This window comes from Vanacampus margaritifer, chromosome 11, assembly GCF_051991255.1.
Source record: "Vanacampus margaritifer isolate UIUO_Vmar chromosome 11, RoL_Vmar_1.0, whole genome shotgun sequence".
Lineage (NCBI taxonomy): Eukaryota > Metazoa > Chordata > Actinopteri > Syngnathiformes > Syngnathidae > Vanacampus > Vanacampus margaritifer.
Genome location: NC_135442.1, coordinates 14,577,945 through 14,591,946, shown reverse-complemented (window position 1 = coordinate 14,591,946; position 14,002 = coordinate 14,577,945). Strand labels below are relative to the sequence as shown.

Genomic DNA, 14,002 nt, shown 5'->3' with positions numbered 1-14,002 from the left:
ATCTTGTGCCTGCGTATTAAAAACACTATCGGAGAGAACTTTTTCTACTAGTATAAAGACACTGCGAGTTTCCATATTTTCTACACACTGGGAGCTTATCATCACTTTTCGAATGTAAGCTTTTTTCCTGTGTCTTAAGAGCTCTTAATAAATCCTTGCAAGGAAAACTTCTTCATGAGATCTCAATTCTGATTTATTTGAACACACAAAAGATTACACTTAATAAAGTAATCAAATAAAGCCTTCAATGCCGTTGATTAATAAAACATACAATGAGATCAGTGAATTCAGGCATTTTCTTCTTGTAGATTTATTCACGAATTGGTGGACAGGAGAAGGATGAGCCTACTCGCTTCATCTTGTCTCTCAAAGTTCCTCGCAGAGTCACATGACTACGCCCCCATACAAAGAACTAGAGATGGGACGTTTGACACTGACACTCCGGAGCATGTGTCAGCTGAGTGACACAGACTGCTCGAAACAATGTATCAAAAGCCCCGATGACACCTCCGTGATCACGTGCTGATGACGTATCCAGTGGCTCTGCAGTACCTCTCACCACCAGCATCTTCAGGCCCCTGTGAGAGGATTTTCTCAAAGGCTGGTGAAATTGTCAGCCAGAGAAGAAGCCGCTTGAAGCCGAACACAATAGAGCAAATATTGTTCTTGAAAAAGAACTTGTAAAACAAATAAATATAAAAAGTTGGGCACAAGAACAATTCCCTCATGTACATACTGGTATTTGCTTTATTTTCACTGTTGCACAAGCACAATTCCCTCATGTAGATATTTGGTTCACTTTATGTTCACCTTCCATGTGTACCTGATGATCATTAGACAGACACAAATGTAAGACTGAATGTACTGGTGTTATGTTGGAATATAAAATCAGGCGAATCACTTTGAAGATTATAGCTGCTATGACGTAAGACTGAATGTACTGGTGTTATGTTGGAATATGAATCAATCAGGCGAATCACTTTGAAGATTATAGCTGCTATGACTCCAGCTGACCACCAGATGTCACCGGTACGATCTATTTTATGGGGCTTTGAAACTTCGACTCTTTTTCCAAAGCAATCAGCCGAAAGCCTCAAAAGCGTCACAAGGCTTCATTGTCCCATCTCTAGAAATATTGGTGGTGAGGAGGTGGTCCCGTTCTTGGAGGAGGGGTAATGTGTGTTGGCCTCATTGAAGGAGAAGGTCTAGGAGAAGGAACCGAATGAAGCTGGAGCTACTAGTAAGAAGACTTGTACAGATTGTGTTGGGCTTTTGTACTGGGTCGGCAATTGTCCTGTATTATGCGTAGAATTAACTGTTACACAATCATTTTATGTTTTTTAAAAAAAAATGATTTAGACGTCTTATGTTCATTTTTAATGTTATTGATTAGGCCTACAATGTTTGTGCTCATCCAGATCCAACAGTCCTGTCACCAGAGACAGAGGCAGAGTCCAGTATTGTGACAGCTAAGCCAAGAAACCAAATTTGATGTGACTCTCAAAGAGCATTTTAAATTTGATACAGCTGCTTCTTTTTCATGTCCTCTTTTATTGAGTACTGCTGTTATTGGTTAATTGTTGTATGCTTTGTTCATTGCATGTTCAGTTTTGAAGGTTTTGTCATGGTTATCTGAGTTGGATACAAAAAAAAAAGCCACCAGTTGCTCGGCCCCCCAGCTCTGGAACACTCTGCCACCGAACCTCAGAAACAGTGACTCTCTCTCCTCCTTCAAATCAAGACTCAAAACACACCTGTTCAGGACTGCCTCGTGTTACATATTACGTATTACAACATGAAAGACTTGCAGAAACACACGCACGCGCACGCGCACGCCCACGTGCGCACAAATGGATTCGTATCTAGCTGGACAATAATCATCTCTTTGCGTAACCTTGGAACCCGAGACATATTTATTAATATGCCAGTGATCTGTTCTGAACAATGTTAAACTTTCCACACGTTACAAGTAATGCCATCGGACCCAGAGCAGTTTCGACCGACTCTTCTTTTTCCTAAACTTTGCTCCACTTCACTTCATTCAAGGTCATGAAACAGCTGATCTGACCGTTCTTGTCATTATGGGACTGCTTTGCGAAGCAAGCAGGCACATATTGTTATTCTACCTAGGACAGTGGTTTATTTTTCTTGTTATGGGACTGCTTTGCGAAGCAAGCAGGCACATATTGTTATTCTACCTAGGACAGTGGTTTATTTTTCTTGTTGTTATTATGGGACTGCTTTGCGAAGCAAGCAGGCACATATTGTTATTCTACCTAGGACAGTGGTTTATTTTTGTTGTTATTATTATATATTATTCCACGATTTTTCCGCTAAAATGCGGCCCGTACCGTACATCGCACCGGCACAAATGAGGTATCAAACGATGCGGCTCGATCTGACTCGCTGCGCTATTATTTTTCTAAGAATTCCCAGTTACCTTGGCGACGCTATTCCCCAAAAACTCCCAAATTAACTCCCCATTGGGAATGAATGGGAAAAAAATCACACTTCAAGCACCTTTTTCCAAGACACGCTGCGCGCGCATACGTTATCCGACCGATACGAATTTTAGCTCATTTTGTAGGAATTTGTCCCATCTTTAGCTCAGTGTCGAAATCTTTTTTAAGGAATGAAAGCCCCCCCCCCCTGTTCGGGTTCAAAGACAGTAGCTGAATTAGCTTTCTCACACACTCTGTTGGCTAATTAGCCATCCAGTGCCGGGAACCAAATAATGTATTAGAAAAAATTTCACTTCAACTCGTCACCACTGCCACAATCTTTTGTCACTAGACGTCAAATTCTCACATTTTGTAGTCACGAGTGTCTTCTTTCAGACAAACTAACTTTTATTTGGTTAAGGTGTCATTTAGTACCTTTATTTTCCCTTTAAGCGAGTAGAAGTTGGACTCTCTCGCCTATCTCTCCCATGTTAATTTGGGCGACTTCTTCCTCTTCATTTCGAATAAATCATAAGTTTTCAACCTGCTCTCATTTGGTCATTTTTCATCCGATTAAAAAAATGAGAACATGCTCGTGTTCCCCAAACCCTTGCCGTTCTAACGAGCCCTTTCTTGAATCTGTATCTTCAACCGTTAAGTCGCGAGAGGCTTTTGTTGAAGGGGTGCTTCTCTCATGCGATCTCAATGCAATGTGGGTGCGTGACGTCACTTCAACTCGTCACCATGGCAACGATCTTTTGTCACTAGACGTCAAATTCTCACATTTTGTAGTCACGAGTGTCTTCTTTCAGACAAACTAACTTTTATTTGGCTAAGGTGTCATTTAGTACCTTTATTTTCACCTTAAGCAAGAGAAGTCGGACTAATTCGCCTGTCTTGTACATGTTAATTTCAGGCGCCTTCCTCTCTCCATTTCTGATAAATCATAAGTTTTCAACCTGCTCTCATTTGGTCATTTTTTATCCGATTAAGAAAATGAGAACATGCTCGTGTTCCCCAAACCCTTGCCGTTCTAACGAGCCATTTCTTGAATCTGTATCTTCAACCGTTAAGTCGTGAGAGGCTTTTGTACAAGGGGTGCTTCTCTCATGCGATCTCAATGCAATGTGGGGCGCGTGACGGCTCCAAGTCAAAAATGTATGTGCTCTTAAAGTGACAGTGACATATTTTTAGATTATGGTTAACTTCCACATTTCTTGACCGATTCCAGTCATTTAAATTTTAAACTGTTCAGCTCATTTACATTTTTTTAAATACATGTTCAGGGACAGTGAGATACTTTTAGTTGATGTTGATTATGGTTAACTTCCACATTTCTTGAGCGATTCCAGTGGTTTAAATTTTAAACTGTTCAGCTCATTACCAAAGAGTCAGCAGTCCCATTCAAAATTTCCGCGGGAATTTTTCTAGTTGTTATTATTATATATTATTCCACGATTTTTCCGCTAAAATGCGGCCCGTACCGTACATCGCACCGGCACAAATGAGGTATCAAACGATGCGGCTCGATCTGACTCGCTGCGCTATTATTTTTCTAAGAATTCCCAGTTACCTTGGCGACGCTATTCCCAAAAAACTCCCAAATTAACTCCCCTTTGGGAATGAATGGGAAAAAATCACACTTCAAGCACCTTTTTCCAAGACACGCTGCGCGCGCATACGTTATCCGACCGATACGAATTTTAGCTCATTTTGTAGGAATTTGTCCCATCTTTAGCTCAGTGTCGAAATCTTTTTTAAGGAATGAAAGCCCCCCCCCCCTGTTCGGGTTCAAAGACAGTAGCTGAATTAGCTTTCTCACACACTCTGTTGGCTAATTAGCCATCCAGTGCCGGGAACCAAATAATGTATTAGAAAAAATTTCACTTCAACTCGTCACCACTGCCACAATCTTTTGTCACTAGACGTCAAATTCTCACATTTTGTAGTCACGAGTGTCTTCTTTCAGACAAACTAACTTTTATTTGGCTAAGGTGTCATTTAGTACCTTTATTTTCCCTTTAAGCGAAGAGAAATTGGACTCTCTCGCCAATCTCTTCCATGTTAATTTGGGTGTTTTTTTCCTCTTCATTTCGGATAAATCATACATTTTCAACCTGCTCTCATTTGGTCATTTTTCATCCGATTAAAAAAATTACAACATGCTCGTGTTCCCCAAACCCTTGCCGTTCTAACAAGCCATTTCTTGAATCTGTATCTTGAAGAGTTAAGTCGTGAGAGGCTTTTGTTCCAGGGGTGCGTCTGTCATACAATCTCAATGGAATGCAACCAATCTTGATGATAGTTGGATCTAGTCTTCTCTCTTTTCCCTGATTGGTTCGTTTTCTGCTTGTCTGTGCTGTGGCCAATGAGAGACGCTTTAATGACACCAATTAGAAGTTTCTCGAGAACCTACTCCTCCCATTTCATCTCGTCTGAGGTAAGTTGCAAGGCAATTGTTTGTAGTCTGGTGAATAATGCTAAATAAGTGTGATTTTGCAAGTTTTCCCCATCCTAAACTACATCACGTTAATACTGGCGATGTATTGAAACGTATTTGATGTGTTTGAACGTTATGTTGCTGTTTTAACAAGATTGGAAAAGTTAAGTGCTAGAGATGGTAGCCTACATGCTAGCTGCACCTGCTAGCGCTAGCAAAGAGCTAGCAGATGTTACATTAAAGTTTTAATGTGCAGTAAAAAAAAACTAAGAAAAGTTTGAGTAGGCTCTAAATCTCAATTGTGTACATCTCTCGTTGCTACAATATACAGTAAGGCTTTTGTCTCGTCTGTCGTCGACGTGGGGGGGGGGGGGGGTTGAGTGGCGTGTCGACGGTGTAGCGAAGCGGCGCCAATGAGGGATTTCGGAGAACATGCTCGTGTTCCCCAAACCCTTGCCGTTCTAACGAGCCCTTTCTTGAATCTGTATCTTCAACCGTTAAGTCGTGAGAGGCTTTTGTACAAGGGGTGCTTCTCTCATGCGATCTCAATGCAATGTGGGTGCGTGACGTCACTTCAACTCGTCACCATGGCAACGATCTTTTGTCACTAGACGTCAAATTCTCACATTTTGTAGTCACGAGTGTCTTCTTTCAGACAAACTAACTTTTATTTGGCTAAGGTGTCATTTAGTACCTTTATTTTCACCTTAAGCAAGAGAAGTCGGACTAATTCGCCTGTCTTGTACATGTTAATTTCAGGCGCCTTCCTCTCTCCATTTCTGATAAATCATAAGTTTTCAACCTGCTCTCATTTGGTCATTTTTTATCCGATTAAGAAAATGAGAACATGCTCGTGTTCCCCAAACCCTTGCCGTTCTAACGAGCCATTTCTTGAATCTGTATCTTCAACCGTTAAGTCGTGAGAGGCTTTTGTACAAGGGGTGCTTCTCTCATGCGATCTCAATGCAATGTGGGGCGCGTGACGGCTCCAAGTCAAAAATGTATGTGCTCTTAAAGTGACAGTGACATATTTTTAGATTATGGTTAACTTCCACATTTCTTGACCGATTCCAGTCATTTAAATTTTAAACTGTTCAGCTCATTTACATTTTTTTAAATACATGTTCAGGGACAGTGAGATACTTTTAGTTGATGTTGATTATGGTTAACTTCCACATTTCTTGAGCGATTCCAGTGGTTTAAATTTTAAACTGTTCAGCTCATTACCAAAGAGTCAGCAGTCCCATTCAAAATTTCCGCGGGAATTTTTCTAGTTATTATATATTATTCCACGATTTTTCCGCTAAAATGTGGCCCGTACCGTACATCGCACCGGCACAAATGAGGTATCAAACGATGCGGCTCGATCTGACTCGCTGCGCTATTATTTTTCTAAGAATTCCCAGTTACCTTGGCGACGCTATTCCCAAAAAACTCCCAAATTAACTCCCCATTGGGAATGAATGGGAAAAAATCACACTTCAAGCACCTTTTTCCAAGACACGCTGCGCGCGCATACGTTATCCGACCGATACGAATTTTAGCTCATTTTGTAGGAATTTGTCCCATCTTTAGCTCAGTGTCGAAATCTTTTTTAAGGAATGAAAGCCCCCCCCCCCTGTTCGGGTTCAAAGACAGTGGCTGAATTAGCTTTCTCACACACTCTGTTGGCTAATTAGCCATCCAGTGCCGGGAACCAAATAATGTATTAGAAAAAATTTCACTTCAACTCGTCACCACTGCCACAATCTTTTGTCACTAGACGTCAAATTCTCACATTTTGTAGTCACGAGTGTCTTCTTTCAGACAAACTAACTTTTATTTGGTTAAGGTGGCATTTAGTACCTTTATTTTCCCTTTAAGCGAGTAGAAGTTGGACTCTCTCGCCTATCTCTCCCATGTTAATTTGGGCGACTTCTTCCTCTTCATTTCGAATAAATCATAAGTTTTCAACCTGCTCTCATTTGGTCATTTTTTATCCGATTAAGAAAATGAGAACATGCTCGTGTTCCCCAAACCCTTGCCGTTCTAACGAGCCCTTTCTTGAATCTGTATCTTCAACCGTTAAGTCGTGAGAGGCTTTTGTACAAGGGGTGCTTCTCTCATGCGATCTCAATGCAATGTGGGTGCGTGACGTCACTTCAACTCGTCACCATGGCAACGATCTTTTGTCACTAGACGTCAAATTCTCACATTTTGTAGTCACGAGTGTCTTCTTTCAGACAAACTAACTTTTATTTGGCTAAGGTGTCATTTAGTACCTTTATTTTCACCTTAAGCAAGAGAAGTCGGACTAATTCGCCTGTCTTGTACATGTTAATTTCAGGCGCCTTCCTCTCTCCATTTCTGATAAATCATAAGTTTTCAACCTGCTCTCATTTGGTCATTTTTTATCCGATTAAGAAAATGAGAACATGCTCGTGTTCCCCAAACCCTTGCCGTTCTAACGAGCCATTTCTTGAATCTGTATCTTCAACCGTTAAGTCGTGAGAGGCTTTTGTACAAGGGGTGCTTCTCTCATGCGATCTCAATGCAATGTGGGGCGCGTGACGGCTCCAAGTCAAAAATGTATGTGCTCTTAAAGTGACAGTGACATATTTTTAGATTATGGTTAACTTCCACATTTCTTGACCGATTCCAGTCATTTAAATTTTAAACTGTTCAGCTCATTTACATTTTTTTAAATACATGTTCAGGGACAGTGAGATACTTTTAGTTGATGTTGATTATGGTTAACTTCCACATTTCTTGAGCGATTCCAGTGGTTTAAATTTTAAACTGTTCAGCTCATTACCAAAGAGTCAGCAGTCCCATTCAAAATTTCCGCGGGAATTTTTCTAGTTGTTATTATTATATATTATTCCACGATTTTTCCGCTAAAATGCGGCCCGTACCGTACATCGCACCGGCACAAATGAGGTATCAAACGATGCGGCTCGATCTGACTCGCTGCGCTATTATTTTTCTAAGAATTCCCAGTTACCTTGGCGACGCTATTCCCAAAAAACTCCCAAATTAACTCCCCATTGGGAATGAATGGGAAAAAATCACACTTCAAGCACCTTTTTCCAAGACACGCTGCGCGCGCATACGTTATCCGACCGATACGAATTTTAGCTCATTTTGTAGGAATTTGTCCCATCTTTAGCTCAGTGTCGAAATCTTTTTTAAGGAATGAAAGCCCCCCCCCCTGTTCGGGTTCAAAGACAGTGGCTGAATTAGCTTTCTCACACACTCTGTTGGCTAATTAGCCATCCAGTGCCGGGAACCAAATAATGTATTAGAAAAAATTTCACTTCAACTCGTCACCACTGCCACAATCTTTTGTCACTAGACGTCAAATTCTCACATTTTGTAGTCACGAGTGTCTTCTTTCAGACAAACTAACTTTTATTTGGTTAAGGTGTCATTTAGTAACTTTATTTTCCCTTTAAGCGAGTAGAAGTTGGACTCTCTCGCCTATCTCTCCCATGTTAATTTGGGCGACTTCTTCCTCTTCATTTCGAATAAATCATAAGTTTTCAACCTGCTCTCATTTGGTCATTTTTCATCCGATTAAAAAAATGAGAACATGCTCGTGTTCCCCAAACCCTTGCCGTTCTAACGAGCCCTTTCTTGAATCTGTATCTTCAACCGTTAAGTCGCGAGAGGCTTTTGTTGAAGGGGTGCTTCTCTCATTCTATCTCAATGCAATGTGGGTGCGTGACGTCACTTCAACTCGTCACCATGGCAACGATCTTTTGTCACTAGACGTCAAATTCTCACATTTTGTAGTCACGAGTGTCTTCTTTCAGACAAACTAACTTTTATTTGACTAAGGTGTCATTTAGTACCTTTATTTTCACCTTAAGCAAGAGAAGTCGGACTAATTCGCCTGTCTTGTACATGTTAATTTCAGGCGCCTTCCTCTCTCCATTTCTGATAAATCATAAGTTTTCAACCTGCTCTCATTTGGTCATTTTTTATCCGATTAAGAAAATGAGAACATGCTCGTGTTCCCCAAACCCTTGCCGTTCTAACGAGCCATTTCTTGAATCTGTATCTTCAACCGTTAAGTCGTGAGAGGCTTTTGTACAAGGGGTGCTTCTCTCATGCGATCTCAATGGAATGTGGGGCGCGTGACGTCTCCAAGTCAAAAATGTATGTGCTCTTAAAGTGACAGTGACATATTTTTAGATTATGGTTAACTTCCACATTTCTTGACCGATTCCAGTCATTTAAATTTTAAAATGTTCAGCTCATTTACATTTTTTAAAATACTTTTTCAGGGACAGTGAGATACTTTTAGTTGATGTTGATTATGGTTAACTTCCACATTTCTTGAGCGATTCCAGTGGTTTAAATTTTAAACTGTTCAGCTCATTACCAAAGAGTCAGCAGTCCCATTCAAAATTTCCGCGGGAATTTTTCTAGTTTCTCTTTACCTTTTTGTGGCTACGAAGTGGAGGGGTCCGTTCATGTCATCACATTCCAGAAAGGAAGGCAATGGAGCACTATTTCTGCAAGGTTACAGAAAGATACATTTTAACGTTTTGGGAAAGCAGTCATCGCAGGCAAGGCAATGAGTTACTGTGATGCCACCCTTGACCCAAGATCATAGCCTAACCGTGCCAAACTTGATGAATTTTGTCATCTATATGTTAATCTATTTATTTTCACGTGCCACACCATATCTATGTACAATTATTTTTAAATCTTTGCTGTCCTTTCATGGGTTGAAAATGAGCAGGATGCCCATTTTCAAGTTGTTTCAATTGGTCGGAAGAAAGGGATTTTAAACGGTCCATTTTCTCTTTGATATTCAATAATTCAAAATGTAAATGAGCTTTGCTCTGATTGGGTTTCGGTTCTGCTTGATTTCATATGGAAAAATGTTTTTTTTTATTATTATTGGTTAGTTCCCGATAACCAAAAATGAAACTTGACATAACGTCAGTGGTCATGTTTGTTTTGAACTAAACAGCGAGCTGGTTGGTTTGGTTTGTTAGCTTACTGCTATATATGCCCTAACGTTAATAACATTAATAACATTATGTGGTTGTAAATAAAGTGCTAGTAGGAGTGACATTTTTTTTCACAGGGTGTGTGGAAAATGAAACAAAAATATATGACATATTCCTTAAACGAAGCAATTGTGTGCATGCAAATTTCATTCATGTTAAACACTGATGTTGATTGTTCATAGTCTTCGAATGTTTTTTTTGTCTTTTGTTAATAAATGGCAACATTAGGGGCAAAAATCTCCTGTGTGCTATAATATGTACATTTAGAGACTCCGATTGAAATGAATTGTTTATGAAACAAAGTGTTTGGCATAATCTTTTGGATTCGGATACCCTTCAGTAGTCGTGCGTGCGTGCATCGGTAAGCCTTTCCTGTAAGGGTTATGTTGTAAAATGAGTTTGGAATATGATATTTGTAGAGGGCCGGACTGAGACTCATTTTCAGCCCTGGAGTTTCATGGTGTCACGTGTGGAGTTGGAGGACCCAAATGCAGGGAGGCAGGAGAACCGCGGCAGGGATGCATGTTAAACTGAACACGATTTATTTAACAAAAACACTAGCAGGGGTACTGGGTGAACAAAACCAACAAAGATCTGAAAAGACCAAACAAAACACCGGTGGTGACAGCGACAATGATCCAACAAAACCAGGGAACTAAATACAAGCCAACTGACGAGACATCGAGAGACACCTGGACAAGACACAAGTGGCTGGGGGAGATGATTGGATGACACAAGGAAGGGAACAAACAGGATGACGAGTAAAGGTGCAAACAAAACCCCACAAGTCAGACAGGACACCAATCATAACACATGGCTCAGACCGGCTCACTTTAGTTTGCAGTGTTTTAATGAAGATGGATATTTCACATGTTTTAATGTATCAATCTAAAATAGCGTAACATTCCAATAACCAACGTTGATAGTTATGTTGTATATGATCAAAAAAATAAAAATGACTAAATCTGAACAATTACGAAAACATACATAAAGTCAAGGGTGCCATAGAAATTGATTTGACTAACTGTCATATTCTATAAACATAAAGCCTAAATAAGGAGATAAGGCAAGGTACAACACAATTTGTCTATTTTTGAAGAGCTCAAATATTGAACTTCCTTGTGCTAGAATGTGTTTGAATTACTATTAGCCAAGGCAGGGTTTACAAAATTGGGTACCAAATGCAAATCTTAGTTTCAGTCACATTTAAAAACTAGTCATTTCTATTTTTGTTTTCTATGTAATTACTATATATTTTTTATCTATCTCTTCCTTGTAGTGGGGCAGCATGTGGTTTTCCCCTCAATGTAACCCACTGTTCCCAACAAATACGAGATACCACAACATTAAAATACGAGTAGAAACATGATCAGCCAAACCTGCTATTGGACCATTATTTACACATGATAGGCTATTGTTTTTGTGTTGCATTTTGTGTTGCTTACTCTGTCATATCCATCAGGCATGTGCACTTCAGAGCTCTATATGATGATTTATACATTTGAGTTAGGGTGCGTTTGGCGTGTCAGCTCTACTCCTTTTTAATATTGCCTTTTCTGCGCCACTCTTTTCTGCTACGTGACTTCCTTTAATTTTGAGGATCCGGACATTCACACAGAGTCTAGTTTAATTTGTTATTTGTTAACTCATTCACTGCCATTGACGGCTATAGACGTCAAAAATTCATTTGAACTATTTCTAGTAGTTTAACATTTTTTTCCACTTTTGTTGACAAAAGTATGAAAATCTAGAAAAAAAAATATTGTACATTTAGAACAGATATAAAATTTGTGATTAATTGTGAGTTAACTATTGAAGTCATGTGATTAATTACAATTAAGAAATTTAACCGCCTGACGCGATTTAAAAAAAAAGATTTTAAAAATTCAGGCGATTCAAAATTTTAATCGGAATTAATCGTATGACTTCACTTGTTAACTCTTGATTAATTACAAATATTATATCTGTTCTAAATGTACAATAAAAACATTCTAGGTTTACATACTCTTGTTAACAAAAGTGGGAAAAAAAGTTAAACTAATACAAATAGTTCAAATAAAATTTTGACGTCTATAGCCGTCAATGGCAGTGAATGAGTTAAAATGTTATGCAGTAAAAATTATGAAATCTTAAAAGATGACTTTGATTTTGTGTTTGTCAAAAATGGACATGGTCAAGCTCCTTTTTTTAAAGAGTCACACCCTTTCCTTGGCTGGACAAGCCTCAGTGTGAAGCCTAAGCACGCCCTGCTTGTCCAGCCTGGACAACAGTCCAAACTCTATGGGCATATCATGCACGGCTAAGTGCTTGAGATCGTTGTAGTAGTGCTTGGTGAGAGTGTGTCCGTCCGGGTGTTTGTCAAAGGGCCAGAAGCCGTACAGGTGAACTTCGGAGCACAGCTCCAGAGCCAGGCTGGCCATTAATATGCCCGTGGTGGGCTGATAGCCGGCGAGGCCTTTGGCGGCCCAGAACCGCGACACATTGCGCACGTAGTTGGGGTTGAATGAGATGGCACGAATGGGGCTTTTGAAGTCTTTTAGGGTGCGAGCCGCCCGCATTGACACTTGTGTGTAAGAGCGGTAGGAGAAGGTGTGAAGGAGCATCAGGGCCTTCCCGTAGATCTGGACTGCTTCTACAAGTTTCTGCTGTGGTCCCAAGCCCGACAGAGACTCGTACCTGTGGGGGAAAGCTCCGGTGAGAATAGCCACAACAAAAGCTGCCCACTGCTCCCTCAGAGACACAGAAGTCTAAAATCATCTCATGACGAGGAATATGGTACACAAGTGGCTGCTAACTGACACACACATCAAGATTTTGCCCATCTGCCGGACCTTGGAATTGAGCAGCACTTTTATCAAGCGACCAGTAAAACCAAGCTACCCACGCTACTGGCCTACTGCTAACTAACTGACCGTCTAACCAACCAACTACTATCTGCTACTACTCACTAACTAAAATGGGGGAGGATGATCAAGTAGTCCATCATAATAAAATCACAACAAACCAAGCATTATAGTAATTATACAGCTGTGCAGGTAACTTTTAACTCATTCACTGCCATTGACGGCTATAGACGTCAAAAATCCGTTTGAACTATTTCTATTAGTTTAGCATTTTTTCCACTTTTGTTCACAAGAGTATGAAAACTTGGATTTTTTTTTTGGTACATTTAGAACAGATATAAAATTTGTAATTAATCGTGAGTTAACTAGTCAAGTCATGTGATTAATTACGAAAAAAAATGACTGACTAGTGAAGTCATGCGATTAATTATGCCTAAAAAAAATCGCCTGATGCCCCTATTTTTTAATAAACTTTTCTTTTTTTCTTTTTTTTTTTAAAGAAAAGATTATTAAAATAATAATAATTTAACGGCCTGACGCCCCTAATTTTTAATAAACTTTGCTTCTTCCTCTTTAAAAAAAAGAAGTAATTTTAATTATTATGATTATTTTGTAATAATCTAAAAAAAAAAATTTAGAAAAAATTAGGAGCATCAGGCCGTTAAATTATTATTATTTTAATAATCTTTTCTTTAAAAAAAAAAAAAGAAAAGTTTATTAAAAAATAGGGGCATCAGGCGATAATTTTTTTTAAGCATAATTAATCGCATGACTTCACTAGTTAACTCATGATTAATCACAAATTTGATATGTGTTCTAAATGTACAATAACCCCCCTAGGTTTTCATACTCTTGTTAATAAAAGTGGGAAGAATGTTAAACTAATTGATAGTTAAAATGAATTTTTGATGTATATAGCAGCCAATGGCAGTGAATGAGATAAGATGGCCACCATGGAAAGGATTACTTATATTTCCAGTATTTCCTATTTGGAAATCTTTACAAGCAGAAGTGACAAGATGCCATCAGAATTACCTGCGTTCGAAGACGTCAAGGTTGGCCGTGACGAGGTCCGTCTTGAAGCCTACGTCTTTGGCGTACACGTGGTTCAGCGGTGGTAGATTGCACCTGATCACAAACTGAGCCGAGTCAATCGTTTCTCCGCAGCCGCTGTCGATCAGGATGCCGCCGCTGCCGACCACGGCGCACTTGTCGTACATCTCCGTGGAGAACGGATGCTTCTGGAAATCAACGAGCATCAAGGTCAGTGTTGTT

At 39.7% G+C, this 14,002-nt stretch overlaps 1 protein-coding gene across 1 annotated transcript; it reads right to left on the bottom strand.

Moving 5' to 3' along the window:
* Positions 1-10,712: 10,712 nt before the first annotated feature.
* LOC144060308 (alpha-2,8-sialyltransferase 8F-like) lies at positions 10,713-14,001 on the bottom strand. The gene is made up of 2 exons (XM_077579709.1): positions 13,763-14,001; positions 10,713-12,560 (listed from the first exon to the last, which is right to left on the bottom strand). Exons 1-2 carry the CDS (start codon positions 13,984-13,986, stop codon positions 12,080-12,082), a joined length of 705 nt encoding a protein of 234 aa, XP_077435835.1. The 5' UTR covers positions 13,987-14,001; the 3' UTR covers positions 10,713-12,079.
* Position 14,002: the final 1 nt, after the last annotated feature.

What these genes read in the sequence shown, in the direction of transcription:
- LOC144060308 (XM_077579709.1), bottom strand. Translation starts at nt 13,986, where the DNA reads ATGCTCGTTGATTTCCAGAAGCATCCGTTCTCCACGGAGATGTACGAC. An exon ending in CTTGACGTCTTCGAACGCAG is followed by an intron (nt 12,561 to 13,762) that starts GTAATTCTGATG and finishes TTTCCCCCACAG; the next exon opens with GTACGAGTCTCTGTCGGGCT.